The sequence below is a fragment of the Palaemon carinicauda genome, chromosome 4, assembly GCF_036898095.1.
Source record: "Palaemon carinicauda isolate YSFRI2023 chromosome 4, ASM3689809v2, whole genome shotgun sequence".
In the NCBI taxonomy this organism is placed as follows: domain Eukaryota; kingdom Metazoa; phylum Arthropoda; class Malacostraca; order Decapoda; family Palaemonidae; genus Palaemon; species Palaemon carinicauda.
Genome location: NC_090728.1, coordinates 44,750,847 through 44,771,065, shown reverse-complemented (window position 1 = coordinate 44,771,065; position 20,219 = coordinate 44,750,847). Strand labels below are relative to the sequence as shown.

At 33.2% G+C, this 20,219-nt stretch overlaps 1 protein-coding gene across 1 annotated transcript in view; it reads left to right on the top strand.

The window, feature by feature from the left end:
* Positions 1-12,841, top strand: part of LOC137639052 (nucleolin-like) — a 31,782-nt gene extending 18,941 nt beyond the window's left edge. The window contains exons 2-3 of the mRNA XM_068371372.1: positions 5,009-5,163; positions 11,358-12,841. Coding sequence (XP_068227473.1) covers positions 5,009-5,163; positions 11,358-11,841 — 639 coding nt within the window. The 3' untranslated portion in view covers positions 11,842-12,841. The remainder of the gene's footprint in view (positions 1-5,008; positions 5,164-11,357) is intronic.
* The last annotated feature ends 7,378 nt before the right edge of the window (positions 12,842-20,219 follow it).

The following is a 20,219-nucleotide window of genomic DNA, read 5'->3' as shown; positions in this document are numbered from 1 at the left end:
CCACATTATCTTATTTTATGGGCAATATTTCTATACATAAATGTTTCACATTATCTTATTTTATGGGCAATATTTCTATACATAAATGTTTCACATTATCTTATTTTATAGGCAACATTTATATACATAAAATGAATATAACATGATGGGAATACCACTATGTGTTCATGTCTCTCGGAAGTTGTTTCACCTTATCTTATTTATGGGCAACATTTCTATACATAAATGAATATAACATGATGGTAATACCACTATGTGTTCATGTCTCTCTAAAGCTGTTTCACCTTATCTTATTATATGGGCAACATTTATATATATAAATGAATATAACATAATCGAAATACCATTATGTATTCATGTTGTTTCACCTTATCATATTTTATGGGCAACATTTCTATACATAAATGAATATAACATAATCTGAAACCGCTATGCGTTCATGTTTCTTAAAAGCTGTTTCACCTTATCTTATTATATGGGCAACATTTCTATACATAAATGAATATAACATAATGGGAATACCACTATGTGTTCATGTCTTTCGGAAGTTGTTTCACCTTATCTCAAAATCGTGGTTAAATTTATTTTACGAAATATGAATTATGTTTCGCCTTGGCTTATTTCTCTCCAGAATTAGATCGAGACTGCGACCTCTGGTATTTTCAATTTAATTTGTTGGACAACTCCGGTAACCTCTTTTCCAACATTAAAGGACCTGACGGGTTTTTGGTAGACCAGAAGTATGAGAAATTATCCCGCCATCTAAATCGGATTAAACACTTTCCTTTTTGGACCACTGTAACTCGTTGGATTACTTTTGGTCAAAAGGAATGCCACGTAATTTGCTCTATCTTACGGGCATATCCCGTACAGCAAGTGTACAGTTAATCATTCCTGTAGCCTTCCGCCATACAGCAAGTCTACAGTTAACCGTGTCTGTACCGCCACAGCAAGTCTACAGTTAATCATTTCTGTATGACCATAAGGAGCTTTTTTCAATTACCGTTCGGTAAACACCCAAATGTAATCCTTTCACTCTTGCAGGCGAGCGAAAGAAGTGAGGTAGAGAAAGGAAGGTGACGGAGGGGAGGGAAGGGGAACTCTAGAAACGGTCTTAGTAATTCATTCTAATTCAAGATAGAGAGGGAGAGGATAGGCTATAATATGCAACTCATCACCCACTACCAAACAGGGATTCCAGCTCTTAAATAATAGGATACAATTTATTTTAACAGACTCGGTACGGGTACCAGCTAAAGGCAGACACGGAGGTTGGGCCTAGGAAGAAAACTTGTTGCTGTTCTTAGAATATGTTATTTTAATTGTTCATTACTTCTCTTGTAGTTTGTTTATTTCCTTATTTCCTTTCCTCACTAAGCTCTTTTCCTGTTGGAGCCCTTGGGCTTATAGTATTCTGCTTTTCCAACTACGGTTGTAGCTGACTTAATAATAATAATAATAATAATAATAATAATAATAATAATAATAATAATAATAATAATAATGGAGCCCTTTGACTTATAGCATCCTGCTTTTCCAACTAGGGTTGTAGCTTAGCTAATACTAATGCTTAATACTACTACTACTACTACTACTACTACTACTACTAATAATAATAATAATAATAATAATAATAATATTTTAATTTCTTCCTTTCTAATCCTCCCCCCTCGCCTCCCCCCCCCCCCCCTAGCTACAGAGCGAGGAAGACCAACGTTTATTCTTAACGAGCAATAATGTCTTAGCAGTACGACTATGTTTCAGATATCAGTAATCAATCTCCCTATACACTTATCAGCTGGACATATAGATTAAATCACATTTTTTGAGGGTAGCTGTTTTTGTTAATAACAATAATACTTCATCACTTGGATTTGTTTAGAGTATTCTCTATTTAGATTTAAACTTTCGCCACTAATTTACTAGAATTTTGGCTCGTTGGTTGATGAACATGCAAATTTTCTAAGCTTCTTCAACTTCTATGTAGCTCAAAAATAAAAAAAAAATAAAAAATTCATGTAATTTTCTGCATAATGATTAAGTTGCAATAAGCACCTGATTTATTTAACTTCGGATATTCTCTTCAGTTATTTGAAAATAAATAAATAAGTCAGATATTACTTTCCCCATTTTCATTCGTAATCCCGACTCTTACTTTTACTTAAGTTATCAAGAAAAATTATAGTTCCAAGTATGAATATTGTCATAAATCATTTATTCTAATCTCCAGGACAAAAATCGGAAAAAAAACATAAACATTGATCCAGTTAAAGCCGTAAAAAATGTGAACTGATCAAATACCATTTTAAGATAAGAGAAAGAGACTTGCCAAAATATCAGCTTTCACTCTCTATATTATATATAGATATTTTTCTTTCATAGTTTATCGTTGCTTTCACCATCTCCTCCCACAGGATGCCATGAATATTCCGACTTCAAACATGCCATTCATGCTACGTCATACATCTTGAGCAATATCTTACATTACTATAACAAGATATTATTCCGAAATATCAATTACTTTGGCCCTCCTTTTTTCTACTGTTTTGCCTCTTGGCGATATCGAATTTTGGTTTTTATTTATCCTCTTGTTAATGACATGGTGATAATACTACCTTTCACCCTATTCTAAAAAAGGCCCTTTTAACTAGTATCTAACCCCCTTCCATCTCTCAGTTCAAGAAATCCGGACCCCTTAGTATTCAGTTAACGTTGCTATTGTTGTGTACTTAACCCTTCCTATCTTTCTCCCCTATAATATACCCTACTTTGGCCCTCCTTTTTTCTACTATTTTGCCTCTAAGCAATATCGAATCTTCGGTTTTTATTTATCCTCTAGTTAATGACATGGTGATAATACTACCCTTTCACCTATTCTACCAAGTCCCTTTTACCATTACCTAACCCCCTTTCATCTCTCAGTTCAAGAAATCCGGATCCCTTAGTATTCAGTTCAGGTTGCTATTTGTTGTGTACTTAACCCGTTCCTATCTTTCCCCCCTACAATCTACCCTACAGGGATCAATTCCTCTTACCTGCCTTGCCCCGTAATTGGGAGGGTCTTTTCCCTTTCTCCCTTCCCTTTGCCTCTCCCAAGGCATCCCATTAAACACGGTCCAGTTTTTTTTGCACGGGAACCAGTTATCATAGTTACTGTCACCTGCCTTGGCCCACAACAATCTCTCACTTGCTGTTCCTCTCCTGTTGTTTGTCTCTTAATCTTTGGCGCCAATAGTTTTCCCGTATTTGTTTACGCCAACATCACTTGCTGTTCCTGTTGTCTTTTGCGCCAAAAGTTTTCCGTATTTTTGTTTCGCCAACATTACTTGCTGTTCCTGTTTTGTCTCTTAATCTTTGGCGCCAAAGTTATCCCGTATTTTTTTTTTACGCCAACATCACTTGCTGCTCCTATTTTGCCTCAATCTCTAAAGCCAAACGTTTTCCCCGTATTATTTCACGTCAACATCACTTGCTGTTCCTTTTTTCTCTTAATATTTTGCGCCAAAACTGTTCCCAGTATTTACTTTTACGCCAACATCACTTGCTGTTCCTATTTTGCCTCAATCTTTGAAGCCAAAAGTTTTCCCCGTATTTTTTACGCCAACATCACTTACCTGTTCCTATTTTGCCTAAATCTTTGAAGCCAAAAGTTTTCCCGTATTTTTTTTACGCCAACATCACTTTACTGTTCCTGTTTTGTCTCCTAATCTTTGGCGCCAAATGTTTTCCCCGTATTTTTTTTACGTCATCACTTGCTGTTCCTATTTTGCCTCAATCTTTGAAGCCAAAAGTTTTCCCGTATTTTTTAAACGCCAACATCACTTTACTGTTCCTGTTTTGTCTCTTAATCATTGGCGCCAAAAGTTTTCCCGTATTTTTTTACGCTAACATCACTTGCTGTTCCGGTTCTGTCTCTTGATCTTTGGTGCCAAAAAGTTTTCCCGTATTTTTTTTAACGCCAACATCACTTGCTGTTCCTACTTTGTCTCTTAATTTTTGGCTTCAAAAGTTTTCCCGGATTTTTTTTACGCCAACATCACTTGCTGTTCCTACTTTGTCTCTTAATTTTTGGCTTCAAAAGTTTTCCCGGATTTTTTTTACGCCAACATCACTTGCTGTTCTTGTTTTTTCTTAATATTTGGCGCCAAAAGTTTTCCCGTATTTTGGACGACAACATTGACGTGAAAAAATGCAAGTTCACGGTTGCTCGAAAACCAACTTGATGTTTCCTATCCTTCCCACAGTCACTTCCAGCACTACAACGAGTGAATATTTTTGTTTTCAAGTTTGTTGGTTAAAGCCTTAATATATTCAGTAAATTATTTTGCTTTTCCAAGCCTAGATGTGTTTTAAAACTCGCTCATAATACCATAGATAAAGATGAAAAAATAGCGGTGTTCTAAAAATCTAAATTCTTAAGTTGTTAATTAGATCGTTTCCTGTGAAGCTCTTAAATCAAACCTAGGGCTCCTTATATTTCCGAAACTTAAAAGATGAATGGCGAAATCATAAAAGTACAAGGAATTTATTCGACACAATATATCATAAATTTATTAACACCATGTAAAAATATAATCAATAAGATTCTTAATCATATTCCTTGAGAATTTATGTTATAAAAATATGTTTTTTTTCAAAAAGGCCCATAAAAGAAAACACAGGAAATATAAATATAAATAATCACTCTCCACTGTATTCCTCATTTTTACTTCACATCCTGAAGAGGGGACGATGTTTATTGACCGAAATATAGTGATTTATTTATATTTCCTGTTTTTCTTTTATGGGCCTTTTTGAAAAAACATGTTAAACTGTTCGATTACAGTTATAAGTAAGTTATAAAAATATGTTTTATAAACACTAACTTAGAACTGGTAGAATGTAGCATAATCACTTAGTTATAAACGTAACGACTTCCACCTTCAAAATCATTATTTCTAAACGATGCTAGATAATCAACTCGCTCTCTTCCGGGTGGTCCTAACCCACCCCCCCTCCCCCCACACAGGCCGTACAGCTGATAGCCCTAACCCTGTGCAGTGTCCTCGGATTCGCCTACCCAATGCAGCAGGTGGAATTGGACCACGTCGAGCCACTGCAGGTTCTTTCTACCTTCGACGGATACCAGTTTGGCAACAACTTCGCCCCAGATGGTGTCTACAGGTACGTTTGGGTGCATCTACCTTACCCATCTCTCTCTCTCATCTCTCTCTCTCTCTCACACACACACACACACACATATACACACGAGATATATATATATATATATATACACATATATATATATATATATGCATATATATATATACAGTATATATATATATATATATATGCATATATATATATATATATACAGTATATATATATATATATATACTGTATGTGTGTATGGGTGTGCATGTGTGCGCGTGTGCGTGTTTGTGTGCACATGCATGTATGCTTATATATATATATATATATATATGTGTTTATATATATATATATTATACAATATATACATATAAACATATATATATATATATACAATATATACATATAAACATATATATATATATATATACAATATATACATATAAACATATATATATATATATATACGCAAACTTTCTTTTTACTACAATATCAAAATTTTGATCACGGATAGTTCTCTTAATAACTGCAATAAAATCAAGCTACGGAAAGAGTTTGTGCATCCTCTCTCTCTCTCTCTCTCTCTCTCTCTCTCTCTCTCCGATAAGTTTTAAGAATTATGACCTTCATACTTAAGCATAATGGTTCTCAAATGTGCATTTTAACATACATTTCTTAACTTGGAAAATCTGATGTGTTCTTTTTACATAGAGGTCAGCATTCTATAAACGAAAACAATATAGAACTAAGGAGGAAGGAATAATCCAAAATCACCGAATTCTATAATCAATGAATAGGAAAAAGGAGAGGAAACGTACAACATATTATTGTCTTCTCACTTTCCCTGCATCCCGCTCATCGCCAATGCCAGAAGCACAGAGTTACGGCACCGTTCATTGCAAAAGATTATGGTCATTTCAGACAACTTCAGAAGTGTTCCCCCCAACATATTTTATTTTCGTTTCTCGCTATTTCCGGCGAGGAGGGAAAACTTGCGGTCTTCCCCAAAACTGGTTTTGGGGTAAAAAAAAAAAAAAAAAATTCTATGATCTCATAAGCCGTTCATTGCAAAAATTATGGTCATTTCGAATAACTTCAGAATTGCTCCCCCCAAACATATTGTATTTTCGTTTCTGGATATTTCCGGAGAGGAGGGAACACTTGTGTTCTTCCAGAAACTGGTTTTGGGTAAAAAAAAAAAAAAAAAAAAAATATCAATCAATAAAAATTATTCTCTGATCTCATAAGCCGGTCTTTGCAAAAATTATGGTCATTTCGAATAACTTCAGAATTGCTCCCCAAACATATTGTATTTCCGTCTCTGGATATTTCCGGAGAGGAGAGAACACTTGTGTTCTTCCAGAAACTGGTTTGGGGATTAAAAAAAAAGAATTAGAAAAAAATAAAAAATTAAAATCTGATTCTCTGATCCCATAAGGAGGGGGTATGATGATAGCGCGCTTTCTCTTCGACTTTTTTCATTTCTTTAATCCTTCCTTCCTTTATTCAGTTTTATTCAGTTATGGGTCCTGTGATGCCAGTGAATGTTGTCTATGTCATCAGAGCTGTTGCGTAAGACTGGCTTGAATATTTAATAGAGCTTAAGAGGAAATTGGAATAAGTTATTTTTTTCAGACCAAAATTTTCAAGCGCAAGAGATTTAGGACAAGATATCTTTTAAATCGATGTGAATTTATTCGAAAGTAATTTATGTATTATATCAAAATGTATATATATATATATATATGTGTGTGTGTGTGTGTGTGTGCATAATATATATATATATATATATATACATATATATATATATATATATATACATATATATATATATATATATATAAATTTTCCTGATGAAAATTGAATTCAAGAATAGCGATTCTTTCAAAGCAATTAATTATTTTGCCTCATAACTTATTTATCTTACAGAAATAAATCCGTCTCAATTCAAAGAAAATGGTTGCAAACCATCATGAATTATCTAATATATTCGTGAAGAATTTGTCAGCTTATTAATATTTTAATAACAAAATTTGCTTCCTTTAAAGTAATACTTCTGACAAAAAGAGGAATTTCATCTCCATTACCTCATTATTTTTATTTCTTTTTCTACATATTCTGAAAGAATATTCTATTAATAAATGATTTTCGTTCTTGAAAATACATTTCCCCAGATATGTAAATTAAGAATTCCGCTCCCTTTAGTTTAACGCCTTTCATTTTCCAGTCGCAAACTCTTCACATAATTGAATTTTGTAACCAGTTAAGTTTCCTTCACCATTATAGTACTTTTTGTCGTACATTGCTCGTCTTTGCCTGAACTCAAGCATTTCCTTTTACTCCTTTTAGCCTACATTTCTTCCCGTCTCTCTGTTCCTTGTACTTATTGCTGTTAGGTCACACAGTTAAATTTTGCATTAAAAAAACAGTAAAACTATGGCAACATATATTCCAGGATTTTTACCGTTTTAAAAACGGATATATTGACGTAGAGGAGCGATATTGCAGTAACCAACCAGTAAAAGATAATAACAAAGTAGGGTAAAATTACGGTCGCCCGTATTTTGCTGAAATACAGTTAAGAACAGTATATTTTACGAAGAATTTCCGATAAAAATTACGCTTTTTCTAACAGTGCATTTATAGCAAGTGAACCAAGACATTCCAAGCTCGGTCAATCAATTAAGAAACCTGTTTGTAAGCAATTTGCAAGCGATAGTATTGGAACACTCCGAATATGATTTATTTTCGCAATGAGCTTGCGAACTAACTCGACTTGACTAGAAAATTGAGACCACATTTTTCTTCTTTTTTTTTTCTTTTAAACACTGCGTCATCTAACAAGGTCTTGTCACTTAGATTTAGCGAGTAAATGAGCGTATGAGATAATTGAGTAAACTCTCTTATTATAATTATTGCTTAGCCATATGTTTTTTGGATTGATATTTTTGTTTTTCATTGAAAAATGTATCTGATTAACTCGTCTTTAACTAATAATTCAAATGTTACATTATTATTCCATTAAACCATTTCGTATGAATTTTCCATTCTTTTTAGCTTTGTTGTACCGTCAAACTTTCGCTAGTTGGTATTATCTCATGTATAATATAATATATGGTATATAATATATAATATATATCATGATAAACAATATATAATACATAATGTATATATATATATATATATATGTATATATATATATATATTTATATATATATACAGTATATGTGTATATATATACATAAATACATATATATATATATATATATATATGTATTTATATATATACATATATATATATATATATATATAGACAGAGAGATATATATGTATATATAGATATATATACATATATATACATATATATATATATATATATATGTATGTATGTATATATATATATGTGTGTATATATAATATATAATATACAATCCAATTTTAAAACCAGTACCACCTGACATTCTACCTTAACCTTTGTATCACTTATAATTTGTCGTGGCATGCAATGCATCTCTGATAATCAAAGGTTACCCATCAAATGGCATGCCTTGTGTCTAACCGGAACCCTCGGCATTGAGCCACTTAAACTTATTTAATTCACAGTAGGTATTTGACCTTAGCAACAAAATGAGGCTGCATTGTTTAGAGCATTTGAACGTTACGTAACGATGAAAAAGAAGGTGTTGTCGTTATTTCCAAAGGTGAAAACTGTAACGCCCGTCACGTTGAAGAAATATTTCTTGAGCCAAATAGTTTATGCGAAAAAAGGTTTTAAATTCAAGAATGGGGAGTTCAAGTTGCAAGAATTCTGCTATAGATAGGTGGACATTTATTTGCAAAAGTCACTTCCTATTTACGTATGCAAATATTATTCCGTTTGTTTGGGCCGTAATATTGATTCGGGCGTGACTAGCGATTTCTACTCCAGGCTATACAACTTTAGTCGAATTTTGCGATTTTTCGTTTATGCCAATTTTTTATCCGAGATTCTCGATATTGTAAAACGAGATTTTAGGTTAGCTGATTCGAATTATGTCGAGAGAGAGAGAGAGAGAGAGAGAGAGAGAGAGAGCCAACAGGATAGAGAAACAGGTAGATAAAAAAATCTAAGAAAAAAGAACGAAGGAATATATATATATATATATATATAAACATATATATACATATATATATATATACATACACACACATACATATATATATATATATATATATGTAGAGAGAGAGAGAGAGAGAGAGAGAGAGGGAGAGGGGGGTGGATAGAAGAGTAAGATAAAAAAGAATGAAGGAATATGTATACAATATATACATATATAATTTATATATATATATATATGAGAGAGAGAGAGAGAGAGAGAGAGAGAGAGAGAGAGAGAGAGAATTACGTTCTTTTACGACTCCTACTGTGTTATCTGCTCGTCAAGGCAGCACGTTTTCCAAACAGATTTAGTGGCAGCAATTTTCTTTTATCGACCCTGTTAAACGTTCGCGTTTAATGGATGCTTAATAGTAATAGCTCTCTCTCTCTCTCTCTCTCTGGTTTGTTTTTTCTTATGTTTTTCTATCTACTCGGCTCTCTCTCTCTCTCTCTCTCTCTCTCTCTCTCTCTCTCTCTTGTTTTATAACTTTCTTACGTTTTTCTATCTCTCTCTCTCTCTCTCTCTCTCTCTCTCTCTCTCTCGTTTTAGATCTTTTTCTTATGTTTTCCTATCCACTTGGTCTCTCTCTCTCTCTCTCTCTCTCTCTCTCTCTCTCTCACACACACATAATAATGAGATGAGCGATGTTTCTTCCACTAATGCTTTCACTGATTGTTAATTGATTTTTTTCTCTATCTATCTATCTATACTTCTATCTATCTATTTATGTCTATTTCTATACTTATCTATCTATCTACGTATATATTTATCTGTCTATCTATTTACCTATCTATGTATTCATTTATTTATTTAATATCTACTTATCCATCAATCTATTTATCTATGTATTTATTTATCTATTTATTTAAGTATCTCTCTATCTATCAATCTATTTATGTAACTATCTATCTATATATCTATCCATTTATATACCTATCCATCTATATAACTATCCACCTAGCTATCTATCTATCTATCTATCTATCTATTATCAATGTTTATCATTAAAATCTTAATTTACAACTAAAAAATAAACTTATATTTCAAAGCGATATACATTGGACAAGTCATGGAAAAGAAAAGAAAATTACCTTTGATTATTGCTGTTGAGACCCGTATTTATGCAAATTAGTCACTTTCGCAATGTACAAAAAAAAAGGGGGGGGGGGGAAATTGGGGAAGTCATGTCCAACTAGTACATCAGTAAATTGCTTGGGGAAACCTGTACCCAGATATACGTGACCAGTAGACCTTTTCTCAGTCAGGAAAAATGTCATGAGGGAAACTTTATAACTTAACAATCGTCTCTATTACCATAAGTTACTATCCGACTTTAACGTTTATATTAATAAAATGAGATGTTTATCTAATGAATTAGGAGTGTTTTATTGTCAATATTATTATCACTAGTGTACGCAACCCGTCAGAAATCACGGCTGAATATTTAGATAGATAAGCACACACACACAACCCCTTCTCACCAGGGTAAGACTACTCCCTGTCGCCCTGCTCGAGGGACGGGGAGAGTATATATATATAATATATATATATATATATATATATATTATCATCATCACCATCATCATCATCATCTCCTCCTACGCCAATTGATGCAAAGGGCCTCATATATATATATATATATATATATGTAGACATTTGCTCATTACTTTATAGGAGAGATTTTAAATTTGTAAAACACTCCGCAATCGATATTTGCCAGAAGGAAACAAATAATTACACAAATAGTTAATAATAGATATGATTGAATGAACAGATAAATATAAACATATACGTGAGGCAACACAGTAGAAAAACGAGGATAATGAAGCAATAACCAATAACAAGAATAAATTATTAATATCCCAATCCCTAAAATTTGACACCCTACCTATGATAACATTTAATTATCAAAAGCTATAAATTTCCTTCACACAGTACCTGCCACTTCCAACTATTCATAATCAAATGACTTAAAAGTGTCCTGCCCCTGAATGGCCTCACAGGCCCAAGCCCGGGCTATATAGCCCATAGCCCAAATTCATAAATCTAATCTAATCCAGAACTAATTCGACCACCTTTCCTTTCCAGTTTCTTCTACCTTCTACCGACCAGTTCGAGAAAGGAACAACGAACAGCCTCAGGAGAGGTGAAAGGGGAGTACGCTTTCGTGGCTCCTGAAGGCGACGAATTCGAGTTCCGCTACAACGCTGATGACGAAGGTTTCCGCGTGGAGAGCAACGCCCTTCCTATCCCACCAGAAGATACCGACGAAGTGAAGAAGGCGAAGGAGGAATTCTTCGCCGCCTACCAGAAGGCCCTTGAGCTTGCCGATTCAGAGGAATCGGACGAAGACTCTTCAGAGGAAGACAGCAATGATTCTGATTCCAGCGAAGAATCTGATGAAGAAGACTCAGAAGAATCAGATGAGGATTCAGAGGGATCCGAAGAAGAGAGTTCTGAAGATGAAGAAGAAGAAGAAGATGAAAAAGAAGAAGCATCGCCTGTCGTCTACCGCCCAGCTGGGTTTGGCAGTAAAATCCAAAGGCCTTATCCTTACCCATACTCTCGGTGATATGTCAACCTTCTTCCAGTAGGTTCCCGAAACCCCTTACTCAGTTTGACAGTATCCAGAAAATTTAACTTATAAATATTGTTAGATGGATCCTCAAGTCCGAGCCTCCTCGCAATAAATCGCTATTGGGCTCAAGGGTATGTTCCACCTTATTTAATTTCTAAGAAACAAATATAAAAAAGGAAAAAAAAATCGTGTATATTGGAGAAATCCAAGCTTGTGGTGTGCAGTTAGGACAACACGTTCTTGTACATCTTCACATTTCGTTTTGTGTTTTCTAGATACTATTTGGAATGTCTTAATCCATCCCAACATTCTATTTGTTAAGGCTGTCATGTTACCTGCAAATCCATCAACATGTCTTTCCTCAATGTTTCCCACAACTATGGTGCTTCTATGTATTGATGCGTGTCCTTAGAATACTTCTAAAGCAAGGAGTTTTCACTCAACACTGTGATCATTTATTGTCAATGGATGAATTTGCAAGTACTTCCGAAGGGTGTGCTCTGTTGCTAAGTAATTTGAAATTGGAAACGGGATCTTATTTAAAAATTGTTTATTTGAGACTGTGGATGTGACATTATGTCCCACTACAAGATAAATTGTTCTAATTTATTAAATACTTAACGAACAATCCAATTCAAATACCATTACGATGCAACAGAACCTACCCATCACTTATTCCTTTATAATGGAATGTGCCAATGGATTAGATATTCCTATATTGTAGAGTATCACTTTCAAGACTAGAATAATGACTCGCCTGTCTCCTCAAAGGGAGGCTAACCTCTTGCGACTTATGACCGAGATGTCCTTCCTGTCTCCTGTTAGATGCTCTAGGAAAGTTGCTTTCTATTTATAAATGTACAAATGATATTGTCCTTCCCTATCAGTGTATGTATGTGCTTCGCTCAGATACTGAAATATATTTTACTGATATTTATATTTTTATACACATCAATGACATAGTTTGCTGCGAATAAAAGTTACATTGAAACGATGTGGTCATTTTAATTATCCTTTTAAAATGTGCCTGTGATTCTTATCAAGAGAAAATGAGAGACAATAGTTGGTGGAGGATTCCTCAGATCCGGTGTTCAAAATGGGAAAATAGTATTATTTTTTGACAGGACACTAAAACCCTGTGTCAAAGCTCTCTCTCTCTCTCTCTCTCTCTCTCTCTCTCTCTCTCTCTCAAGAAGTCAATTAACTTACTATTCTGGTCACCAGAGAGAGAGAGAGAGAGAGAGAGAGAGAGAGAGAGCATGGCTGTTTTATGTACAAATATCACATGCATATCTTATTCAAATATGCACTTTCATCATATTTCCACATAAAATAGCAAGGATTTTAGAAAATTAAAACATAATGAAGTGAATTAAGTTCGTCTTTACTCGGAAAAAGGGACTATGAGAAAAATCAACTCATTGTAGAAATGGGAATGTCACTGACATTGATCGCTGATAATCTCAGCATAAAATATGGAAAAAATAATTAATAGCAATTGGGAATAAAGTTGTTCTTTCTACAATTAATATTTATAACTCCTGTTCTCACATGTCATCGAATTGTCAACTACCAAAATACATGGGTTGAAAGTATGTGTAAGTATTCATAACTGTCTCTACTATTTTTACATTTAAACAGGAGAGGTAAATCCATAATTGTCTATAAGGGTAGAAGAGACTCTTCAGCTTTGGTAAGCAGCCCATCTAGGAGAAGGCCACTCCAAAATCAAACCATTGTTCTCTAGTCTTGGGTAGTGCCATAGCTTCTGTACCATGGTCTTCCATTGTCTTGGATTAGAGTTCTCTTGCTTGAGGGTACACTCAGGCACACTATTCTGTCTTATTTCTCTTCCTCTTGTTTTGTTAAAGTTTTCAAAATTCATATAGGAGATATTTATTTTAATGTTACTGTTCTTACAATATTTTATTTTTCCTTGTTTCCTTTCTTCACTGGGCTATTTTTCCTGTTGGAGCCCCAGGGCTTATAGCATCCTGCTTTTCCAACTATGGTTGTAGCTTAGCAAGTAATAATAATAATAATAATAATAATAATAATAATAATAATAATAATAATAATAATAATATAAAAGAGGAAATATTGAAACGGGGTAAATGATAATAATTTGATAATTAAAAGTGAAAGAAACGTAAGTTTAAATAGAATACTTTTTCTCACTGCAAAATCCATGATCAGAATTCCTCGGATGCTGATAAGAAAAAAAGGGGGTGGGGACCTGGGGACCTCATAAAATAGAACCTATTTAATAGTAGTAAACTATTATTATTATTATTATTATTATTATTATTATTATTATTATTATTATTATTATTATTATTATTATAATTATTATTATTATTATTATTATTATTATTTTATTATTATAAGTACCAAGCTACAACCCTAGTTGCAAATAGCAGGATAGTACAAGCCAAAGGGAAAGCAACACAGTGCGGAAGGGAAATAGAGAAACAACGAATAAACTTTATATGAAAAGTAATGCAAAACATAAACCAAACAAAAACTACTTAAAGATCAGTAACAACGTTAAAGTATATCAATTATATAAAAACTATGAAACAAGACTTATGATAACCTGTAAGCCTGATAAGCTAACACAAAACTGGTTAGCTTTCATAAAAAATTGGTCGCCAAAAGAACGGCATATATTAATATGTAATGGAAAACCATAAGGAATAAATATGTATCAAGATAAGAAATCGATAAAAAGTTGAGAAATGAACAAATAGCTAAAAAGTGATTGCATATTCCAAAGGAAGAGAGTGAATATTAATCTATAGTCAATTCTTTTTAGTGAAGCAGAATTGCACCGACTCGCAGGGGTGCCCTTTTCTCTGGGAAAAAGTTTCCTGATCGCTGATTGGTTGTACAAGATAATTCTAACCAATCAGATAGCAGGAATCTTTTCCGAGCTAAAAGGGCACCGCTGCGAGTGTGCAAATGCGCCTGATTAAAAAAAAATGAGTATTGTCATTCCACTAGTTTTAACTCCTCTTTTCCATTAATATTCTGCCCCCTGGCATCCTTCGAAGCCATTTACTTTCATCCTCTTTCTCCTTTAATCATTTTCCGATTTGACAAGCATTCGAAAGTAACCTTCGTCTACCTGCCACTATTTGTCTGACAGGAGACGGCGTGACGTCACACGTGGGAGCTTGAGAGAAAGAAGGATATACAAAGTACGAATCGGGCAGAATGATATTGCTTGTTAATGAAGTTGTGCGCACGGTTAAGCTACAACCGAGGTTGTACCATGGTCTTTCACTTTCTTGGGTTATAGTTCGCTTGCTTGAGGGTGCACTCGGGCATACTATTCTATCTAATTTCTCTTCCTCTTCTTTTGTTAAAATTTATATAGGAGATATTTATTTTGATGATGTTACTCTTCTTAAATATTTTATTTTTTACATTTTCCTTTCCTCACTGGGCTATTTTCCCTGTTGGAGCCCCGGGGCTTATAGCATCCAGCTTTTCCAATAAGGGTTGTAGCTTTTAGCTTAGCAAATAATAATAATAATAATAATAATAATAATAATAATAATAATAATAACAGCTGGTCTTTGTACTTGGGATTCCCTTGTTTAGCTTCGGGGTACAGGTCATTAGCAGATTATCTTGATATGTATTTCACTTCAAAATACCTTCCATTAGTATGGACTTCAGTCAGTTGCAAATCATAACATCAGACTAACGTCCCAAGAACGCACTGGGGAACAGTTTTGTGGTAATTATGAATTGTGCAGTATATGCAGGCTTTAATAATAGAAAAAATGCAGAAGTTCGATATTTTAGATTTCTTAGAGACAATGATTATGGGAAGAAATATTTAGCCTACCATCGAGTTGATAATGTCCATACCAGCAATGCACTCGTCAGTTCAGCACATTTTCCTTACGAGTCATGTATATCAAAGTCTGTTTTCTCTTTGATGAAAACAAAAGCTGAAACTTAAACTGTATTAAAGCTGAAACTTTAACTGTCCAAAAGCTGAAACTTTAACTGTACAAAAGCTGAAACTTAAACTGTACAAATCTGAAACTTTAACTGTACAAAAGCTGAAACTTAAACAGTACAAAAGCTGAAACTTTTATCTGTACAAAAGCTGAAACTTTTATCTGTACAAAAACTGAAACTTTAACTGTACAAAAACTGAAACTTAAACAGTACAAAAGCTGAAACTTAAACTGTACAAAAGCTGAAACTGTAACTGTACAAAAGCTGAAACTTTAACTGTAAAGGAGAGGCATGCAGTAATGACATTTGATGAAATGAGCATCACAAAACAGTATATTCAAGATAAGGGGACGAACAGACTATATAAACCTCATGGAAAGGTTCAGATAATAATGATTGGGGCTTAATTGGTAAATGGAGACAGTCCATCTTATATGATTTTGATGAATCTGACGTACATGAAATAATAATACGAATAATTTATGAAGTGGAGAATGCTGGGTATCCTGTGATTGCAATCGTGCACATTGGAATAGAGCCAGTAAACTGTAAGCGTGTTTCAATAAAAAAAAAAACGTGTCACAATAGCGAATTATTCTTATTTGCAGATGCCCCACACATGATAGAATTAATGATAAATCACTTTATAACTAAAGGGTGTTATAAAGACGGAACGTTGATTTCGGATTATTGTGTTGGGGAAATTCTAAGTAATACTCGCCCAGAATATTGTCTAGATTATAAGATTGGTGAATTTCATCTAAACTTAAAAAACAAAGCGAGTAAAGTGTGCTGTGCAGCTGATGTCAAACAGGTGTGCTAAGTCTGTTGATTATTTAGGAGGGGAAAGAAAAAAATTAAAAAAAAAAAAAAAAAAAAAAAAAAAAAAAAAAAAACTGGAAGTATAGTCCTACTACAGAATTCATCTCAATGGTTAATGATTGTTTCGATCTTATGAATTTGTCTAATATGATAGGAGACGTTAAATCACGGAAGTTACTCAGTAAACCAGAAAAATCTTTGGTGTAAACACATTGATGTAATGACAAAAATGTGAATGTGCAACGCTATTTCAAGCAGTCTTTATAGTTAATAGTTTTCCTGTCACTCACTTACGGGCATATATCTAATATTAGTCAGTGATTATAATTTTGCATATATATATATATATATATATATATACTGTATATATGTATATATATACTGTATATATATATATATATACTGTATATATATATATATATATATAAATATATATATTGACTAGAAGACTAAATCAAGACGTGTTAGAGGTTTTTTTTTTTTTTTTTTTTTTGCAGACAGATGAGTGGACCACATGATCATCCTGGTGCTATAAGCTATAAATATCTAATGAAAAAGCTGCTTCTGGAAAAAAAAATTTGCCTTAATTATTAATCAAACAAACATAAATAAAGAGCATGAAAATCTTGATTGTTTAACAAATAAAGTTAGCAGTAACGATTGTAACAACAATGTGAGAAATTATAATGACCGCGAACTTGCAATTTATAATAATAATAATACTGTTGACTTGAAAGAAACATTAAAAACAGACGTTAAAAGAATAAGAATATTTTAAAGTTGAAAATAATAATAATAATAATAATAATAATAATAATAATAATATAATAATAATAATAATAATAATAATAATAATAATATAATAATGAAATTAATAATATATTGATAATATTTATTATTATTATTATTATTATTATTATTATTATTATTATTATTATTATTATTATTATTATTATTAATTGTTCGATTTTCACGGTTGATTTTACTATATGAATATAAACTCTATGACTATTCTGATAAGACAAAATAAAATAAATTTCCTCTAATTTCACATATGAGGAACAATATTCTAAAGGACAATAAAGGTAAAGCAAAAACTCATTTATATGAATACATAAAGAACACAGCATTGCGTCTAAAATGATAGTTTAGTTACCCAATTAAAGATTTCAGTTTAACGTTTTCTTTGACGCCAAGAAAACGTTATCGCAGACTTAGGTTTACTGTCGTGTTTACCCGACGTCTGTTGAACGGTGCCATGTGTATTATCAATATAAATAGCTAGACTTCTAAATTTTCTTGCCTAGTATTTAAACTATGGCCATAACTTCAATTCTGCTAATAATACTGCTACTGACAACTATAAGCACGGAAAGCAAATGAGCTACAGATCTTTTGTTTTATCAGAATAGTCAAATAGTTTTTATTCATATAATAAATTCAACCGTAAAAATCGAACAATTAATAATAATAATAATAATAATAATAATAATATTATTATTATTATTAACTTTGTAATGTTATTTTATTTCCTTATTTTTTTTTAACTAAAAACTAGTTTACATTCTATCGTTTTATTGCCGATTTATTGTCAAGAGCAAGGGGAAAGTAAATTAGCTTCTTGGTTATGACTATTTAGTAAATATTTTCATTCATAGAAGGTTAGCAGGTTAGCCAAGGCACCAGTCACCTGTTGAGATACTACCACTATAGTCAATTCTTTTTAGTGAGGCAGATTTGCACCGACTCACAAGGGTGCCATTTTAGCTCGGAAAAGTTTCCTAATCGCTGATCGGTTGGACAAGATAATTCTAACCAATTAGATAGCAGGAAACTTTTCCGAGCTAAAAGGGCACCGCTTCGAGTCTGTGCAAATGCGCCTCAACAAAAAAAAAAAAAATAGTTTAGTTATTTGATTCTGTGATTTGCCAGATAGTGCTATCTATATTGGCTCCCTCTCTGGTTACGATTAATTTTTTCTTTGCTTACACATACAATAAATAGTCTAGTCTATTATTTACACATTCTCCTCTTTCCTCATACACCTAATAACACTAGGATAACTGAAAAAAATTATTTTTCACTCAATGGATTATCTACTGCGCTGTATTTGTTCAGTGGCTACTTTCAATTTAATGGTACACACTCTTTACCTATGGTAAGTAGCTCTTCTAGGATAGGGACACTCCAAAATCAAACCATTGTTCTCTAGTCTTTGGTAGTGTCACAGCCTCTGCACCATTATCTCCCACTGTTTTGGGTTAGAGTTCTCTTTCTTGAGGATACAATCAGGCACACTATTCTATTTCCTTATTCCCTTTCCTCACGGGGCTATTTTTCCTTTTAGGGACCTTGGGCCATATCATCCTGCTTTTCCAACTAGGGTTATAGCTTAGCGAATAATAATAATAATAATAATAATAATAATAATAATAATAATAATAATAATACAGTCGTAACCATTCATTATCTTGTAATTATATCTATTAGCAATCCGTGTTCACAGATGATTGCATTGCTAATTGCCTTCTTGATTGCCAATTATAATCTTAATTACCTCATGATGCTGATTACTTCTTGAGTGGGAGCTTCAGCTGACAAATGATAAATTTAGCAAAGAAGGAGACATGAAGAAATAGATATGGAAATAAGAAATAGAAAAAAAATACTTGTTTGAAAAGTTCGTAATGAAAAAATATTATAGGAGACTTTTGTCTGATCGCTCACAGTAAACCAGCCTAGTATGGATGACGTTAGTACAGCTTTGCTATAACGTTTCAGATGTATTGTGGCTCTTTTTGATAAGTGAATCAAATCAAATGCTAAAACTAAACAAAGATTTACATTAGTAGAATTTTGTTGATATATTGGTTCTACAGAGAAATCCTTTGACTGAGGGTACATTCGGGCACACTATTCTATCTTATTTCTCTTCCTTTTATTTTGTTAAAGTTTTTATAGTTTATGTAGGAGATATTTATTTCAATCTCTTTGCTCTTCTAGAAATATCTTATTTTTCTTTGTTTTCTTTCCTCACTGAGTTGTTTTCCTTGTTGGAGCCCCTAGACTTGTAGCATCCTGCTTTTCCAATTGGGGTTGTAGCTTGGCAAGTAATGATAATAATAATAATAATTAATCTTAGTATTATAGGTATCATTCTTTCTCGCTAACACCGTGTAAGTGTCTAAGAGACCACGCCTTCATGTTCGTTTACTTGAGAAGTTCAAGTGAAACTAGAAGGGAGGTGTGTTGTTATCCTTGGGAACGCCAAATCATCTTAGTCTTACTGCTGGCCCGACCTGAGATGGTGACCCTTGTTGCTGGGTTGGGTGATGACAGTGATTTCATTTAATGGGGGGGGGGATTTTGGCTACTAAGGTTAGAGGGTATCTATAGGAATTCTTTGAGCAGATGTCAAGTGAACTTCTCTCCCTCTCTCTCTCTCTCTCTCTCTCTCTCTCTCTCTCATACCTATAGGATATTTCTGGGTGCATATGAATCAACCCCCCCCTCTCTCTCTCTCTCTCTCTCTCTCTCTCTCTCTCTCTAAGGTACCTATAGGACTTCTTTTGGTA